At 40.9% G+C, this 17,036-nt stretch overlaps 1 protein-coding gene across 3 annotated transcripts in view; it reads right to left on the bottom strand.

Moving 5' to 3' along the window:
* The window catches only part of LOC129102123 (WD repeat-containing protein 7), a 111,711-nt gene that overhangs the window by 74,677 nt on the left and 19,998 nt on the right, over positions 1-17,036 (bottom strand). For all 3 annotated transcript variants that reach the window (XM_054612109.1, XM_054612112.1, XM_054612110.1), the window contains 4 exons: positions 15,605-15,819; positions 5,528-5,761; positions 5,050-5,343; positions 3,537-3,733 (listed from right to left, as the gene is read on the bottom strand). In XM_054612109.1, the coding sequence (XP_054468084.1) occupies positions 3,537-3,733; positions 5,050-5,343; positions 5,528-5,761; positions 15,605-15,819 (940 nt within the window). The remainder of the gene's footprint in view (positions 1-3,536; positions 3,734-5,049; positions 5,344-5,527; positions 5,762-15,604; positions 15,820-17,036) is intronic.

Raw genomic sequence — 17,036 nt, 5'->3', positions numbered from 1 at the left:
CCTCTCTGAACCGCACATACCACGGAAAAGAAGTTCTTTGTTTGTGAGAAAGTCATAAGCAGCTTTGGAAAGTTTTCCAGGCGTGCTCCGCCCTCCTGCTGTGGAGCTCTTTGTTTCTGAAGTCCTAGCCTCCATTTCCTGTTTATCAGTTCTGTTTGCCTCTGGCCTATCAAGTTTTGATTAAGTTGCAGCACGTAGTTTTCTCATCATTTCTGACTGAGCGAATCAATGACACAGCTGAAAGATCCAGCCACAGACAGACACAGTGGTGGAATTATTGTTGGTTTGCTTTAAACACGGGAAGCGTGGCTGCCACCATGGGCAAAGGCACTGCAGGCAGTTCTTATTGTCCTGAGAAGCCCATGAAATTACAAGTTAAAAAGGCATTAAATTCTAAATTCAAAATTCAAAGCTAATCTATGATTATGGTTTCATGGTCGTTGTCGGTGTCCTGTCTCTGTTCACCTTTTCTCTCCATGTCCTAAGGAATGCACCATATAGAAGCTTGTTCTGTATATTAATTATATATATATAAAAAAGCTTTCAGCCCTGAGTCGAAACTTAAAATTGATTGCAAAATGACAAATGCAATAATTTCCAAAATTCACAACATGTTTTTATCGAACATAATATTCAGGTTCAACCTATATTTTTTGATGTTAGCCTTTCAAAAACAACATTCTCACTGTGGTCAACAACCGATTGCTCTCCTGCTACTGCACATGCACAAAGACCATGAGGAGATATTTGCAGAATTTGACTAAAAGTGTATTAGATTAGACACACACTCATTCTGTAAATAGGCCTATATCTTATTATAATATAATTTTTTTTATTAAAATGATGTGTAATAAGAGATTATGAATGTATTTGTACTACCCTGTACTTTAAAATGATGGACGAGAAAGTCCGACGCAACACCTTTCTTAAAGACCTGAAAGACTTGAAAATGACTTCCAGTTTGCCGTCAAGGACTTGAGACTTTGACAAGACCTTAGACTTCATTTGAACTGGTCTCATAAACTTCAGACTTTACTTGGACTTGTTCTCAGGGACTTGAGACTTGACTCAAGGATTGCTGTGAAGACTTTGACATTGAACCTGTTCAGGGGTTAAACTACTTGTTAACATGTTAACAAATCTGTTTAACAAAGATAGTTTAACACAATGGGTTAGGGGGGGCTGATAAAAAACCAACCATTTCACCAGCGTTCTCCCCTCCACAACCCCCTCCCCAACTCTCTGTTTTCCTCTCTGACTCTTCCCTCTCGCCCTCCCTGCAGGGTTTCTTCTGTGCAGCGTTGACGAAATGATGAAATGATGTGTTGGTGTTAGAGCGGCAGGACCTCGACCTCCGTGTTAAATCTTTCACGGCACAATGAGAGCTCAGACAGACTAAACAATCAGACACACACACACACACACACACACACACACACACACACACACACACACACACACACACACACACACACACACACACACACACACACACACACACACACACACACACACACACACACACACACACACACACACACACACACGACAGGTTGAACTTGCTGCTGCTGGTGTTATTGCGTATGTGAACGGCGTACTCGTTTTGTGCTTAGAATTCAGTTTCTGGTCGGTTTGTTTGAGGTTGTTATTTTTTGTTTTTTAGCTGGAATCACTGATGATAGATCGGGGGGGGGGGGGGGTTGTGAATCCAGATATGTAAAGCTAAGGTTAAACTTTTCTATTCTATTTCTAACAAGCTTCTAAGTCTGATGTAAAAGCAGTCTATGGCTATAACTTATATATAAAATCATCTCTTTCATGCCTAGGATGAATAGCTGGAACACCAATAACACATATATCAGCCTACAATTTGACCTTCTGACAAATCTAGAGTGAACTTTACGCACCTAAATGTACGATTCAAAGTTGGAGTCAGGTTTGCTAAGATCATTAACTGCCACTGACTCTTATGAGTGTATTCCACCACATTTAAGCCCCTTTACTAATACTATTAAGTGTCTTAAACTAGGTTAATCCCACCCACAGTGAGATACTGCTACAAAAGTAAACAGTGCAGCATTGCATTTGAAGAGACAATGCTAGCAAAGTCAAAAGTACAGTTGGATCAAATACAGTTAATCATTGATTTGTTCCCATTCATTATAATAAACCTGTTGAGTTGAATCACAAACCTTTGCAACAAGTATGGTGGAAGTTTTCCAATACAATTTACTATACTAATACCCAATTTGTACTAGTACTATCTATGTCCCGAGATGAGTCCCAATGAGCGTTGAAATAATGATCAAATGACAAATGAAATGTCCTTGCGGTATTTTCTTTCTTTGCATGAAAGAGCCAGAAGTTTACAGAGTCACCGGGAGCCTGCAAAGTACTGAACTCCCAAGTCAGGCCGCTCACCCCTCTATATATGGGAGCCGGGGTGGTCAGGCTCAGTTCTGAGTTAACATCTCCTGACAATGAATGGGTGAAGGAGGGGGGGTATGAAGAACAAAAGGGGTGCATGAATATCAAAGAAGAAACAAAGGAGAGGAAGAAGACCAAAAGGTGGGTATGAGTCTCAGGTGGGGAGGAAGGACCAAGGTGTGAGAGGGCCAAAAGGTGGGGGCATGAATGACAAAGGTGAAGGGACATAAGGAGCATCTCCACACAGTGTAACTTAACATACTGAGAGACGAGGTTCTCGACCTTTAGAGTACACATCATAGTACATTTCATTCAGAACCTTTACACTATATACTTCCAACATACACTAATATAATTTTCCATTACACAAGCTAGCAAGCATGTCAACTTCAGCAATGGAACCAAATGCACAAATCAACCATTTCAAAAATTGCGGCTGTCTGCAATGTACAACCGGATCACTCTCTCTCACATGTAATGCTCATGAACATCGATGGATATGTTTTCACGGCACGAAAATCCCGTTGCGGCCACAAGGCTTGACTATTAACGTGCAATAATGGCACCAAATAAATTACAGTTATTGCCCATAAAAAACGAATTTGCTCGTATGTAGGTTTATAAACAAATGTATGAGTAAACTATAACCGCCAACATAAGGCCTAAAATTAAATACCTGGGTTTGTCTGTCTCCTCAGCTGCATTTCAAGACCATGGACAGCTCTCACACATGCACCCTCTACAAAATAAACAACCGGCGCTAACCTTCTGAGAATAATTCATAACTACTAGAGGAGGATGAACAGCGATTTTGATATTTACTGTGCTTTAATCTGGAATAGGTGTCTGTTTGGGTTTTAGGCCACATGTGGGCAGAAGAACTCCCCATCAAAGCATAATAACAAACCCCAGGGACATATCATCACTTTTAAAGCTCTTATGGCTGTCATGTTAGCAAACAGAGCGACATTGTCATCCCGTTGGAGTCGTGTTTTAGTCATATGACTTTCTCAAAAGACCTCTCCTTCTCAGTAAACCACTTGTTTAATTCATGAAAAGATTGAAAAGCATGTTCAATTATTGTACGTCTGCGTGTGTTTGTTTGTTACCTGACTGGTGCTTTCTTCATGTGCTCTCCTACGAAGGTGGCGTTGGTCATGCCCATCAGGGTGTTGGCCAGTGAAATTACAGACAGCAGGTGCTGTGTGGTGACGGCCCTCGACACGCCGTACGTCCCTTTCCCCACGATGTCCGTCAGGGTCAGCTTCAGACCAGTCGCCAGGGACAACTGACGCAGCAAAGACTCCTGGGAAAACAGAGGCGGGCAAATGAAGCAGCGAACCCTGGTAGTAGTGTGTGCGATGTCAACAGGTCCACGAGTGAGCTGTCCTGTGTTTGAACATTTTAAACAGGGTATTGTCTCAGTTTGCCATTTGCTGGTGCTCAGTTGTGTTCATTGACTGATTATCATACTTGCTTCATAGACGTGCTACAGAAACGTTCTCTTGCTGTTACTGGTATTTTTGCCACGTCTAAAGTTGCTCTGTGATCATTGAAAGAGGGAAGCAGCAGCCAATTATTTTATTTTATTTTCACTTCATTATTGTTATACTTGAGTTACTGTTTTATTAATAAAACATTTAAATCATTAAAGTAAAGCACTTTGTAAAATTGTCGTTCATATTGCTACATGAATAAAATAATAATAACACTTAATTACAATTTTGCGTGTTGGAAACAATGGGCTGATCTGGGTCTGAAAAGTGAAGCCAATGCGTAAGTGCCTTAAACCTGCACTCTCTCTAATGTCCATCAGGGGGCGACTCCTCTGATTGTATAGAAGTCTATGAGAAAATGACTCTACTTCTAACCTGATTTATTCCCTCAGTAAACATTGTAAACATGAGTTAATGGTCTCAATCTCTAGTTTCAAGTCTTCTTCAAAACACCATGATGTTCATTTCGTAAATGATGGTCCCAAATAGACCATAAAGCAGGGTATGATTTAAGGCGGGGCTACTGTAATTGACACTCTAAAAAGTCGGCTGTTAATTTAGTTTTATTAAGCCTGTTTTTCACTAGCCAAATAAACAACCCAATTAATATCGGAGTTAACATTGATATAAAGGATGCACTTTGCTCACCAAGCTAGCTATGGCGCGCTAGCACTAGGCTTCAAAACGGTAGTCCACAAACCAATGGTTGACCTCACAATGACTGCATCCACTTCTTATATACAGTCTATCGTTGGAATATAACAATGGATATGAATGTATGGAACACGAGAAGATCCCATCTTTTATGTTGTTTATTATTATTTTGGAAATAAGTACCTAGCAGCCTTAAATATTTAGGAAAGACACCAATTTAAGTAACAGTTAGTCTACTGTTTCATTTTAATTAATCAAATAAAAGATACAAATAATGCTAGAATAGGCCATAAAAATACTAAGATAAACATCTGAGCAGCTGAAATAAATAAAATAAGTTAAAAAATGAATCCAAGTAATCAACCAACTTTTTTGTAATATGGAGCCTTATATAGGACAGTTTGTTTTGTCACGGGTCAGAGGTCTGCATCAGCCTGATGAATCCTGAACAGTGTGTCAGACAGACGAGTACCTTGAAGGTGGGCAGCATGAGAGACATGTGACCTCCTCTAGAGATCAGGCCGAAGGAGATGGGGCAGTGCGGTCTGAGCATGCCCAGTCGCTCCAGGCAGATGCCGTCCAGCTGCTCGTTGAGGCCCCAGGCGTGCAGGCAGGACATGAAGAGCTTGGCCGTGTCCATCGTCAGGTTGTACTCCAGCAGACTCAGAGACTTGGACTTCTCCTCCCGCCTCCTCATCTCCTCCTCCTCCTCCTCGTCCTCGTCCAACAGGTGCTCCTTGATGGTCTCCTTCATCGTCTCCTTCACCTGGTTGGGACAGGAGACAAGTTCGTTTAGTAAAAGAACAGAACAAGATGAATAAAATCCTGAAAATATTAAGATAAAATACATCATATAACTTATCATTATATATCCTTTTGTCGATTTCAAACATGCTGACTTTGCTTGTTTAGGACTGATATATTTCATCTTCTCTCCTGTGCTCACTGACCTGTTTGAATATCTTGTTGGCCAGGAAGGAGCCCCCCTTGTCGGCCCCGGCCTGGCTCTTCTGCAGCATCTCCGGAGAGACCAGCGTGGGGTTGGGTCTCTGGGCTTCCTCCGTCAGCAGCTGAATGATCACAGCCTCCACGTCGAAGAACAGCACGTGCATGTCGGGGTCCGTCAGGTTGGTCTTCATCGCCTGGACCACCAGGGCATTGTGGGAGTATTTTGGCAGGTTGCCCTGAGAGAGAAGTAATTAAAGAAATATTTTTTTTATTTAAATGTTTCAAACAGAGACATTTTTTGCAGAGTGTGTGCTTTGTTCCTGTAGAAAAAGAAAAATAGCTAACTTTAAAACTGCCTCTTGGGCGATATTCCATCCGTCAGTTGACCTGTCAGTCAGTCCATATGTCCTTCCTAATGACTGGCCACTAATAAAAGCCACTATTTGTAGAATTTAAGGCATCTTTCAAATTATTCTGATGACATTCTTTTGTGGTAAAAACAACCCCAGTGAAAATGTGTCCATTGTATCTGTAGGATGGGAATGTAACGGCATGCACCAGATGGAATTAATATAATTTTCAAAATCCTACACTGACCATTCCATTGGTACTTTTGGCCATGTCAAGTCAAACCAAGCTGCGTTGACAGTTAAAACGTGCACAAGTGTCACCCCCGAAATGGACCATCTTCTTAGTCGGGCCAAAGTGCACCCCATCCGCATCCAAGCAGGTTGTGGTGACGTCTCGCCGACCCGCGATGACCCCCACACTTCTTTCCCTCAGCAAGACTCAACTCAAGTTTGCAAAGAACTAATTTATAAATGTTCTGTTCTGTTAATAATAACAGCTTTTAAATAACAAAATAACGAGGGACAGAGTCTACTAATACTGCAAAAGGAAAGAGTAGAATCAGAAAGCTAGTACAGCTTATGCTCCAACATTTCCCATAATGCAATTGGACAGTGTTTTTAGTTTGAAGGCTTAGTAGCCTGTAATAACCTCTAAATAAAAGGTGTTAGTAACCATGACGAGGAAAACTGATCTTCACGGCTAAAAAAGCATTAGTTTTGGCATCATGGGGGCAACAAAGCATACAGGAACCAACAACGACAGACAACAATATCTTCTAAGGTCGTTGTATCTTAGATGTCGGCAGAGAGCTGCCTACTTTGACACCCAACGGACAGATGAATGAAAGCCCAATGTTCACTCTCCTTTTACCTCTGGTTTGGTCTCCTCCTCCATGCAAAAATATCTGCCACTTAAGCTGGAAATGTCCCATTAAACCAAAATTCTGTGCTAAAAGAGGTAAAAAGCCACCACCTTTCATATGAAACACGTTATTGATTGTAAATATAAAATATACTCATAAGTGGAGCTGGAATAACTACATTAAGCAGATCTCTACGAAAAGACAATATTGTTACCACTTCAGAGAATAATGTTGATAATGATTTAAATCGCTCATCCCTTTAAACAAAGCCCATCATTCAGACACACACAAGCACACCCATTAGCCGTAAGTGCCACCAATACTCCCACACTGATCAATTTAAATCATATTAGTCAAGACACCTGCATGGACTGTATGTAGAACAGTGCTGTTTCTTTACATGGTCATGACCTGAGACAACAATCAACGGTGATCTTGTTCGAGGGAGAAGTGATTAAGGGAAATAAAGATGAAAAAGGGCAAAGCTGGATTTTAATCGGACTATTCATGGTTTTTCTATTTGCTGTTCCAAACTCTTGCAGCTTTTTACTTTTCGTGAAGAATCATGCGTTTAGTGAGTCTTCAGCTGGAAAGACACTTTTATATTTTCTGAATCAGATCAGACTTTCTGCCGGATAGGTTCTCGTCCAACATGCAGCTTTGGAGGGAGTCGCCTGATAATTACCTGAACAATCAATAATCCGGCTGTCGGACAATCGTTTGGATTTCTGTAATTTTGGTTGGCTATCTACAGTTTGAGCAGCTCCACAGTCAGATTTCCCTCATAGCTGCTGTCAAAAGAACTGTTGTGAGCTTATTCTGCTGTCATTGCAGCTTTGCACAAATACATTTTTCCTTTCTCTCTTTTTAATCACACTTTATTAAAAGTTTATTAATACTGAACGTACAGTATCTCGTGTCTGCACTTGACAATGTACGTCCTTGGATCCCGAACAACACATACGACAAGTGTGAAGTTGATCGGATGAAAGGTTCTCGAGATATGCAAAGGACACATATACACACACACATGCACGTACAGACGGACAGAGATCCTTTGCTTTATATTTAGATTGTTGAGTATGCTGCCATCTTGTTGAATAAGTGTCTCAATTTTCTTTGGACAAAACCAACGATGTTGGTGTCCGTTATCAAAAAACAGGAAATAACAGCAAATACCCTCTGTGAGAAGCTGATTCCATAAATCACCTTGGTCGATCGGCAAAATCAATCAATGGACTAATTGTTTTAGCACCATGTTCACCCTGTAGACCTGCTGCTTTAGCATCACAGTACCAAACTACATTCAAACGCAGGAAAGAACATTGGAATTTTGAGAGACGCTTGTTTCTGTATGCCTTGTAATGCTTTAGGTTTAGATGATTTTTCATGTTGTTACTATTATTGTTGAGTATTTCTCTGTGTTGCACTTCCTGTTATAGGAAACACTGTTTTTTAACCTTTCGTGTCATTAAAGCTCATTGATTCGAACTGTGACTGTGTGAGAGAGACAGACAGAGAACAGTATTTAGCAGTGGAGACTCCTGACTGACCGAGAGACACAATACACCTGCAGCTGGGTCTCTCACACACACACACACACACACACACACACACACACACACACACACACACACACACACACACCCTCAGGGATGACTTTCCTGTCAAAGCCATGATGCTGCTGCTCTATGTCAGTGTGTGTGTGTGTGTGTGTGTGTGTGTGTGTGTAAATGAGGGGTGAAAAAAAGGGGGGGTGAATGCAATCACCCACCCTACCACATTGTTGCTTTGCCTCCTGCACAGAGTTTATTTATTTATGTATTTATTTATTAATTCAAAGGGCCGTTTTGATTCTAGCACAGATATTTGCCAAAGACTTCCAATAGAGCACTGAGCGTGTGCTGGTATGGTAAATGGATCATATAGTTAGTGAAAGTCTGCTGACATTTTAGCTATGAACACTGTGAACTGGCCTCAGTTAACACTCAGGGCACATAGTTGGTAGAATTCTTGGATTTTCTTACCTGGAAAATACAAGATATGTGAGCCTCGTGTGTGTGTGTGTGTGTGTGTGTGTGTGTGTGTGTGTGTGTGTGTGTGTGTGTGTGTATATGCGTGTGGCTTCCTGTGTGTGTTGTATTTTGGTAGATGAACACTGCCATCTAGAGGTGATCAGCCACATGACATACAGACAACAACAGACACATGCATGTTATTGTCTGAGGCTGTGAAGCTACACAGATTCAGAAGCTGATACTGATTGTGTTTTGGTTTTGATGAGTTTGAATTTTCAGACTAAATTACTTACTCACATTTTGAAGTGTCCAGTCGGTCTTTGAACAACTGACATTTCATTTAGATTTCCTATCTACACACGTGCACACACACAGAATGTCCTATAGCTCCTGGGCAGTAGGCCTAAAGGTTATCGTCCTGCAGGGCCCTTCTGGCAAACACCACTGGAGTCCAACACACAGTCTCACACACACACACACACACACACACACACACACACACACACACACACACACACACACACACACACACACACACACACACACACACACACACACACACACACACACACACACACACACACACACACACACACACAGAGATCCCAGTGAGTGACACGCACTCACTCACTCACTCACTCACTCACTCACTCACTCACTCACTCACTCACTCACTCACTCACTCACTCACTCACTCACTCACTCACTCACTCACTCACTGTATAGAGACATCAGATGCAACAAAGATAATTCTTTCTACATGTTTCTATGAAACACTGATTTACACACTTCAACATTTAACTTGGATTTTTGTTAAACGGCCATCTGGTGGCAGGGCACGTAGAGAAAGAAGTCATGCAAAAAGAAGAAAACAATCAATACTTTGGAATTTAATGACCCTTGCTTTCATGAATTAGGGCTGTACGATTATGGCCAAAAATGATAATTACGATTATTCTAATCAATCTTGGGATCACGATAGTTGATCAAGATTTTTCATTGATTTTGGGGGACAAAATATTTTTATTGCACTTTTACATTTAAATTAACGGAGCACATTCTTGCACTTCCTTGTTGTGTTACATTTCTGCTAACGTACAAATCTTTGTATCAAATTAAGATTTAATATAAGATTGTTCTTCACCTTATTCAGTGAATTTAGTTGGGTTTTTTTTTTAAAACAAGTTGTATACAGCAGACAATATTTCTCTTTTAATCCGGACTGCAGCCCCGAAATTCAGTTACGTTCTTCACAGGTTGCCGCTCTGCTGTTCACTGAATTATGGGCAGCCAAAATCGTGATCCTACGTTAATATTCAATGACTTGTGTGGCCCTTCGATGAACATGATCACAATGCCATCTGGCCTTAAAAATCATGTCATTTTTATCTTAAAATCTTGAAGCTCTTACACCTGTTTTTATTTCATGTATTTTAAGACTGTTGCCGAATGTAGAGCATAATGTAGATTACATCTAGTTTGTGGGACCCAGGAGGTCAGATAGCAGTGAAGAACATGGAAGAGTGAGTAGCTGACAAATGAGTTTCAAACCATTTGTTTCTGAAGCTCCAGGTATCTTATTGCTAATCCTTTTCTCATTCCTCTGTGCCATTGAGCTCCATTGTTGTTCAAAGACTGTTAAAAACACATCAGTGAGCCTCACTTTTGCACTGGGTGACATGTTCCTTCATCACCATGAACACACACACACTGTAGTTTTTTTTTTATTCCATCCTGCCTCCACAAACACTCACTAGAACACTGAATGTGGATTAATCCGCAGCTGAAAATAGTCCACAGAAAATGCGTCCTGTTTGAGTAGCGTTTGATAAAAACTACAGTGACCAGCTGTTTGAGAAAAATAACTGAGTCTTTTGCTAAAATGAAACAACAAATTTGTGAGCCGTTAAAGAACCAATGGGTTTGGGTTGAGAGTCTCCGACAGGGTATGGAAGTCTGTACTGAGATGACCCATCCGATTCCTGTGCTTTAAAACCAGATAATTATTCCCTATCTAGTTAAACAGATAATTATTCCCTATCTAATGTCTATTTTATGTTGATGTGAAAACATCGCCTTAAAAACTACTAAATTTACTCAAATGTTGCACCAAAAGCTACATTTTTAACAAGATTACATTTCAACACATCATGATAAGGTTATAAATTACAGTCTGGTGATACTCATTTGTACTGAATGGAGCTTGAACGCACCATAGTGTAACTCAATGCTACCTCTGTAATTGTTGGCCGTTAGCACCGCTCCTAAAGAGTGCAGAAAACTAGCCAATCCTCATATTTGAAATAGTGAAACCATTAAATGTCTGACATTTTTTTTCAGATGATTCAATTCAGTGTTCGACAAATTATTTCAGCTCTGGTTTTTCTTTATTCCTTTGTGATACAAACATTCAAAAATCAGCAGGTTCAGCAGAGCCGTCAGAGGACAAAGTCAAAGTCACGCATCGACTTCCTCACACAAACTGAAAACGTGAACAACAACAACAACAAAGATCAGCTGTAAACACACGGGCTTGGAGCTGGCTGGGTGTGATGTTTGGACTTGATAGTCTGACATTTCAGGGTCATTATCTGTCATTACACGCGGCAGGGGAGCAGACACAGCGGGGAGAGGGGGTGGTTTTGACCCATAATTTGAGTAGATGTGAGAGAGAAATGACACAGAGGTGGGAGGCAGAAAAGAGAACAACAATGATGTGTTTCTGATGGAGGGGGGAATTGCAGCTGTTGTGTGTTGCCCTTTTCAGAAAAGAACTGTGATTATGAGCAGTTAAGGCAGGAAAAAACCCGGGAGACACCTACAATAAAAAACCGATACACAGAGGGGAAAAGGAAACAACACAAAAAGGTTATCTGGAGGAAGGGAAGAGGAGAAGAAAGGACGGAGCCGAGCAACAGAAGGAGGAGACGGAATGCACGGCTAAATGGATTCATAGTCAGACTGTAAAAGTCAAACTGTACGAGCGGCTGAACTAAACGCTGCTCAGACACTAAATAATGCATGGCGTTTGTTTTCTGTGCTGGGAGGCCCTGCTGGGCGGAGCTTACTCCATCAGGGCAGATCAGATCATCCGAGTCTGACAAGTGATCCTCTGAGGGGTCGACACAGACAACCTGTAGTTTGAATGGGGATTTGGAAGAATTGTGACATGTTGAAAACCAAATCAACGTGGCTTACTGTCACGATGTCGGGTGTGTGGGACAAATTTGTTCCCACACATGGATGTGGATGAAATGTGATATAAAGAACTATTACACCGACCTCATACATAAAACTAAGAATAGATGAAATGTATCCGCTGGTTTTCAAAATTAGTCCTAAAACTGTAACCCCAAACCCTGTTTTCAGTAACAAACCTGTGTGAATATTGAAATAAATTGATTTGAGCAGACCATTTTACATTAAGGTAATGAATTGTCTTTTGGAAAAATGTTATTGTAGGGCTGGAAGATATGGACTAAAAACTTTTCTTTGTAAAATATCGATCAATGTGAATTGTTATGTACTAGGATATAATAAGGATAGTAATAATAATAATAATAATAATAAAAACTGTAAATCTAGCATAATTAAGAGTATTTTCCTTGGAACAGAAGCCTAAACTTACCAGAAGGTTAATCATGGTTTATTAAATGAAATCATAAATTATCAGAACGGTCAGGGTCGTTGAGGGTTGGTTGATAACATTTTTACATTTTATAAAAGCTTCTCATTGGCCATCTCACTGCTGTGTGCTACTTTTGTAGAATGTTATTGTGCTCTATTGACTGAGCAAGCTCAAGGGGTGGAGTGGGCTACGGCAGAGTGTAGGTAGATGAAAACAAACTTTTAGAAATGACTATTGAAAATAAATCTCAGAATTGTATCATTGGTAGCGTGGAAGATTTTGATCGCCCAGCCATACGCTAAGCTCACAGCTCAACTTGTTGCACTGCAGTCAGAGTGGCTTTACAAAATATGACTTCTCTAGTAAAAATGTCAGTCTTTCCATGTTTTCTCATTCTCTGTTAGTGAATTATTCTGTACAGAGTTGCATTCAGGGCCTGGTAAGGATGGTAAAATATTTTCTTAGTGTCCTGTGGGGTCGGGAAAAAGCCAAACCCGCTGACTGCAAAGTGAGGAACAGACTAAGAAAGGTCCCACCCACCAAAGTCAATACATAACCATGTTAAATCAAAGATGACAGCTACTCAATTAAATAGTAGTCTTTGTACAGTTCCCCAACACCATCAGTACGCGAGGACGACTCATCTTTGATTTGACATGATTTGTATTTTGTGTGATGAAATATAATGCAGCTATTGTGCATAGTTTCCCATTTTCAAAAGAGATTTGAACCGTTCTTGGAAGGAGAACGTCGTCTCAAAGTCTACAGTATTGTACAGTATAATAATAACAATAATAATAATAATGAACATTGTCTTCAGGTTTAAAGACAGAGTTTGAATGCAGAGTAATGGACCGTTAAGTCCATTCTGCTATAGTGACTAACATGTCTTCAAAGGTGGGCGGATTTCTCCTTTAACAAAAGCTGCTCACTGGAAAGTCCAGCTCAGAGAAAAGAGACACTGCACTTATTTCTTTTTTTTTACCATTTTGACATTTAAGATAGTTCATCTTTCCCTGGGAGACACCAGTGGTGTGTCTCTCACACACACACACACACACACACACACACACACACACACACACACACACACACACACACACACACACACACACACACACACACACACACACACACACACACACACACACACACACACACACACACACACACACACACACACAGAGTGGCTGTAGTGTGTTGACCTTTGGTTCGTCTGCAGCAGAGTTTTAATTGGTCTGTGACTTTAGCCAGCTATCTGACCGAGCTGACCAGCCGCTGTGTGTGTGTGTGTGTGTGTGTGTGTGTGTGTGTGTGTGTGTGTGTGTGTGTGTGTGTGTGTGTGTGTATTAAAGGTATTGTCTGTTAAGCTTCAGAAAAGAGTTCTGAATCAATTCAAACTCAACTTTAGAAGTCAGCGGAGTGACAACACTGAACATTTCTTCAGCATGCAGCCTCATTTGTGTTTTGTTTGTTTTGTTTTCTTCAAGTTTACTTTCCCATTGAAAAGGTCATGAGTCAAGACTTTACACATTGCAAAAGCTAAAAACAATGAACATGTTTTTCATACAACTACATTTGAATTATTTTATAATGCGTTAATGTCAGGTGTAATATATCAGGCGTCACAAAGAGCTCAACAAAGAACAGCTGATTCTAAAAAACATAGTTGGACCTCATGTATCCACCTATAACTCAAGGAATCTATCTGTCCGTGTGTGTGTGTTCTTCACATATCTGGAGATTCACTCATCTGATCTACTTCACACTTTGTGGGTGTATTGCTGGGGACCCCACGGAGTGCTTTGTCAAATTTGGTGCAATTTGACCATGAGACATAAACACAAACTTTGAATAAACAACTACTGAGCATGTGTGCTGCTTTCCTTTATAGGCAGAGACTCACTGACTGCAGTTCACTTTTCCTTCTGGATGCTGGATACACCAACTTTACAACCAAACTCTCCTTCACCTCCCTGCAACACCTCCGGCACAGGGAGCCAAGCAATCGTCCCGCCCTGAAGTGGCACACTTTCCAAACGGTGGCACGCAACAGATGTCAACGTCTTCTTTTAGTTTCGAACGGGACAAGAAAAGGTGGTCTCCTGGGAGAAACCCAACCTGTGCATTTATCTCACATTATACTACGTCTCAGAGAACATCCCCATACTTATATGCCTAGGTGATTATGTGCGACCAACATCTAAGGCAATTTGTTTTGTTTTGGTTTCTTCTTCATCTTTTAGTTTCTGTCCGACTAGACAGCCTCCTGGTATGCTATTTTATTCTTGCTCTGTAGCTGTCTGTAGAAGGATGCATTGTTTTCTTATTCATCTGTGACTTGTATTTCTATCTTTGTATTCCTGGAAAGAGGACCACAATGGAGACAAGTTTTCCTTTAACTTCTTATATTATCCATTTTTCATTGAGTATGTATATATAATGATTGTGTATATATTTTTGATATGTCAAATAAATAAAATAAAAAAATCTAATCAAAATTGCATTTGTTTCTTTGATTTTTATGTATTAGTTCATAGAGCGGAATCTGCGATCAGATGAAGTGGTCACTCGAGACGTATGTGGGGACGCGTTTTAATGCCAGCTGTGAGCTGACGTACTTGGAGCCGTCCACTTGTGATCGGATCACACAGGACGCTGTTAATACCAGGTGTGAACAGGAATCCTACTTTTACGGGGGTCACTTCCCAGTTGTTTATTCCTCAGAGTTTAGCTCGAGGCTTTCACACCAGCCCCAAAAAACAAGTTCAAAACAAGAGTCCAGAGTTTGTTTGAAATGATCCAAACAGGAGAGCTATGCTAACGTGCTAAACTAAGATGGCGAGCATTGTTACATTACCATTTATGTCAACTCACTCCATGTGACCCATGCTGGCTGTAGACTCTTAACTGTCAGTCTATAAATTGTCAAAAAATAGTGAAGAACGTCCATTACAGGTTTGTGGAGACAAAATTACATCTTTGAATTGGGTTTTTTTTGTCCATAGACACTATTTACCATCATGAAAAAAAACACAAACCCTTATTTTTAAAAACATAAAACTGGAGAATGTTTCACACGTCCAACTAGTAAATGACAGCATCAATTTTCTGTTGACAACTTAATTAATTGGCTAATCCTGCAGCACTAGTGCACATGTCTCACAGCTGAAGTCATTCAACAAACAAAGCCTCCCCTCTGCTGCCGTGTGACTGTTACCTTGTCGGCGTTGTCTGCAGCCAGCAGGTTGGTGGCGAGCGTCTGCAGCTTGTGCTGGGCCATGTTCTTCAGCGCGGCCAGGCTACGGCGAGTCATCGCCTGCTTCAGGTTCACGGCAGAGTGGCTCAAGGCGTCCACGGTGGCCGGGGCGAGTTCGTCACAGGCGTTCAGGATCTCTATCGCCGTCATGCCCATCACGCAGCGGTCCAGGGCTCCTGGAAACACAGATGGAGTCAACAAATCCGTTCCCAAAACCCTCCATACAAGGAATCAACTGTTTGGTTGGGTTTTAGCTTAACGTCTCTAGTTCAATTGGTTATTTTTCCAAGATACTCATGGTCCCAAGAGGATAAATCCTTGTGTTTTTGGTGACCTCCTGACCTTTTCTCTGGTACCACATTCAGGAAATATTTCCTACTTAGATACAAGAAATATCAAAATCTATCTGGCAGCTTTGAGAGGAGGTTTATTGATCATATAGCTGCTCCTCAGAGGATAAACCATTTCCATTTTAGGACACTCCATGGCCTTTTATCGACCAACTTTATTAACTGCAGAGCTGAAATAGTCTTTGGCTTCACCACTCCCAGCATAAATTCAAAAACAAAAAAGAAGATACTTAATGACTGGTCTTGCATAACAAGAGTTGCGCTAAGCAAAGAATGCATCAACCTGCTCCTTAGAGGATGTACTGTTTTGAAATGCCATATTTGGAAGTGCATCTTACAGGGATTGGTTCGGATTGTTTGAAGTGTGGTTGTATGAGGTGCTTCTCCATAGTCAGTATTTAACTTACAGTAGATGGCCAGTTTGGAGAAACAGACAGGAGTACCAGCACGGGAGCAAAGCAATGTGTTGCTGTGTATTTTAGACAACTAAAAGAACCAATATCATTTTATGTGAACGGTTTATTTAGAATATTTCCACCGCTTTACCTCGCCGTTAGAGAGCCCTTTCCGACAGGAAACTAGAACAGTTATATCCATCTATTCTATGCTCTTCAAAGCCCAAGACTCCATTGACAAAAAACAGTAATTCTACCTCACAGAAAACGGGAGTTGCTGGTCGACCCCTGCGTCGCTCGTCTTCTTAGTTTGTGTTATTGTGTGACTTTGGTGAATTTGAATTAACCCTTTTAAACACCAAAATCCCACAATAACACCAACAAACCAACCTATGGAGGCAGCGGTAAATCAACATCTCTTGTGTTCTGTGAAGTAGAATTACCGCTTTTTGTCAATGGAGTCATGTGGCTTTGAAGAGATCATAGATAACGGTTTCAGTTCCTGCCTGTTTCTCCACATGGGGGCGTGCCGACCACCATCTACAGTAGGTAATACTCAAACTATGGATAAGAACCTCATGCAACCACACTATCCCTTTAACACACATCACACGCTGAACCCCAGTCCACATAGTTTGGGGTTCTGGT

This window comes from Anoplopoma fimbria, chromosome 14, assembly GCF_027596085.1.
Source record: "Anoplopoma fimbria isolate UVic2021 breed Golden Eagle Sablefish chromosome 14, Afim_UVic_2022, whole genome shotgun sequence".
In the NCBI taxonomy this organism is placed as follows: Eukaryota; Metazoa; Chordata; class Actinopteri; order Perciformes; family Anoplopomatidae; genus Anoplopoma; species Anoplopoma fimbria.
This window is presented reverse-complemented; position numbering and strand designations above follow the sequence as displayed.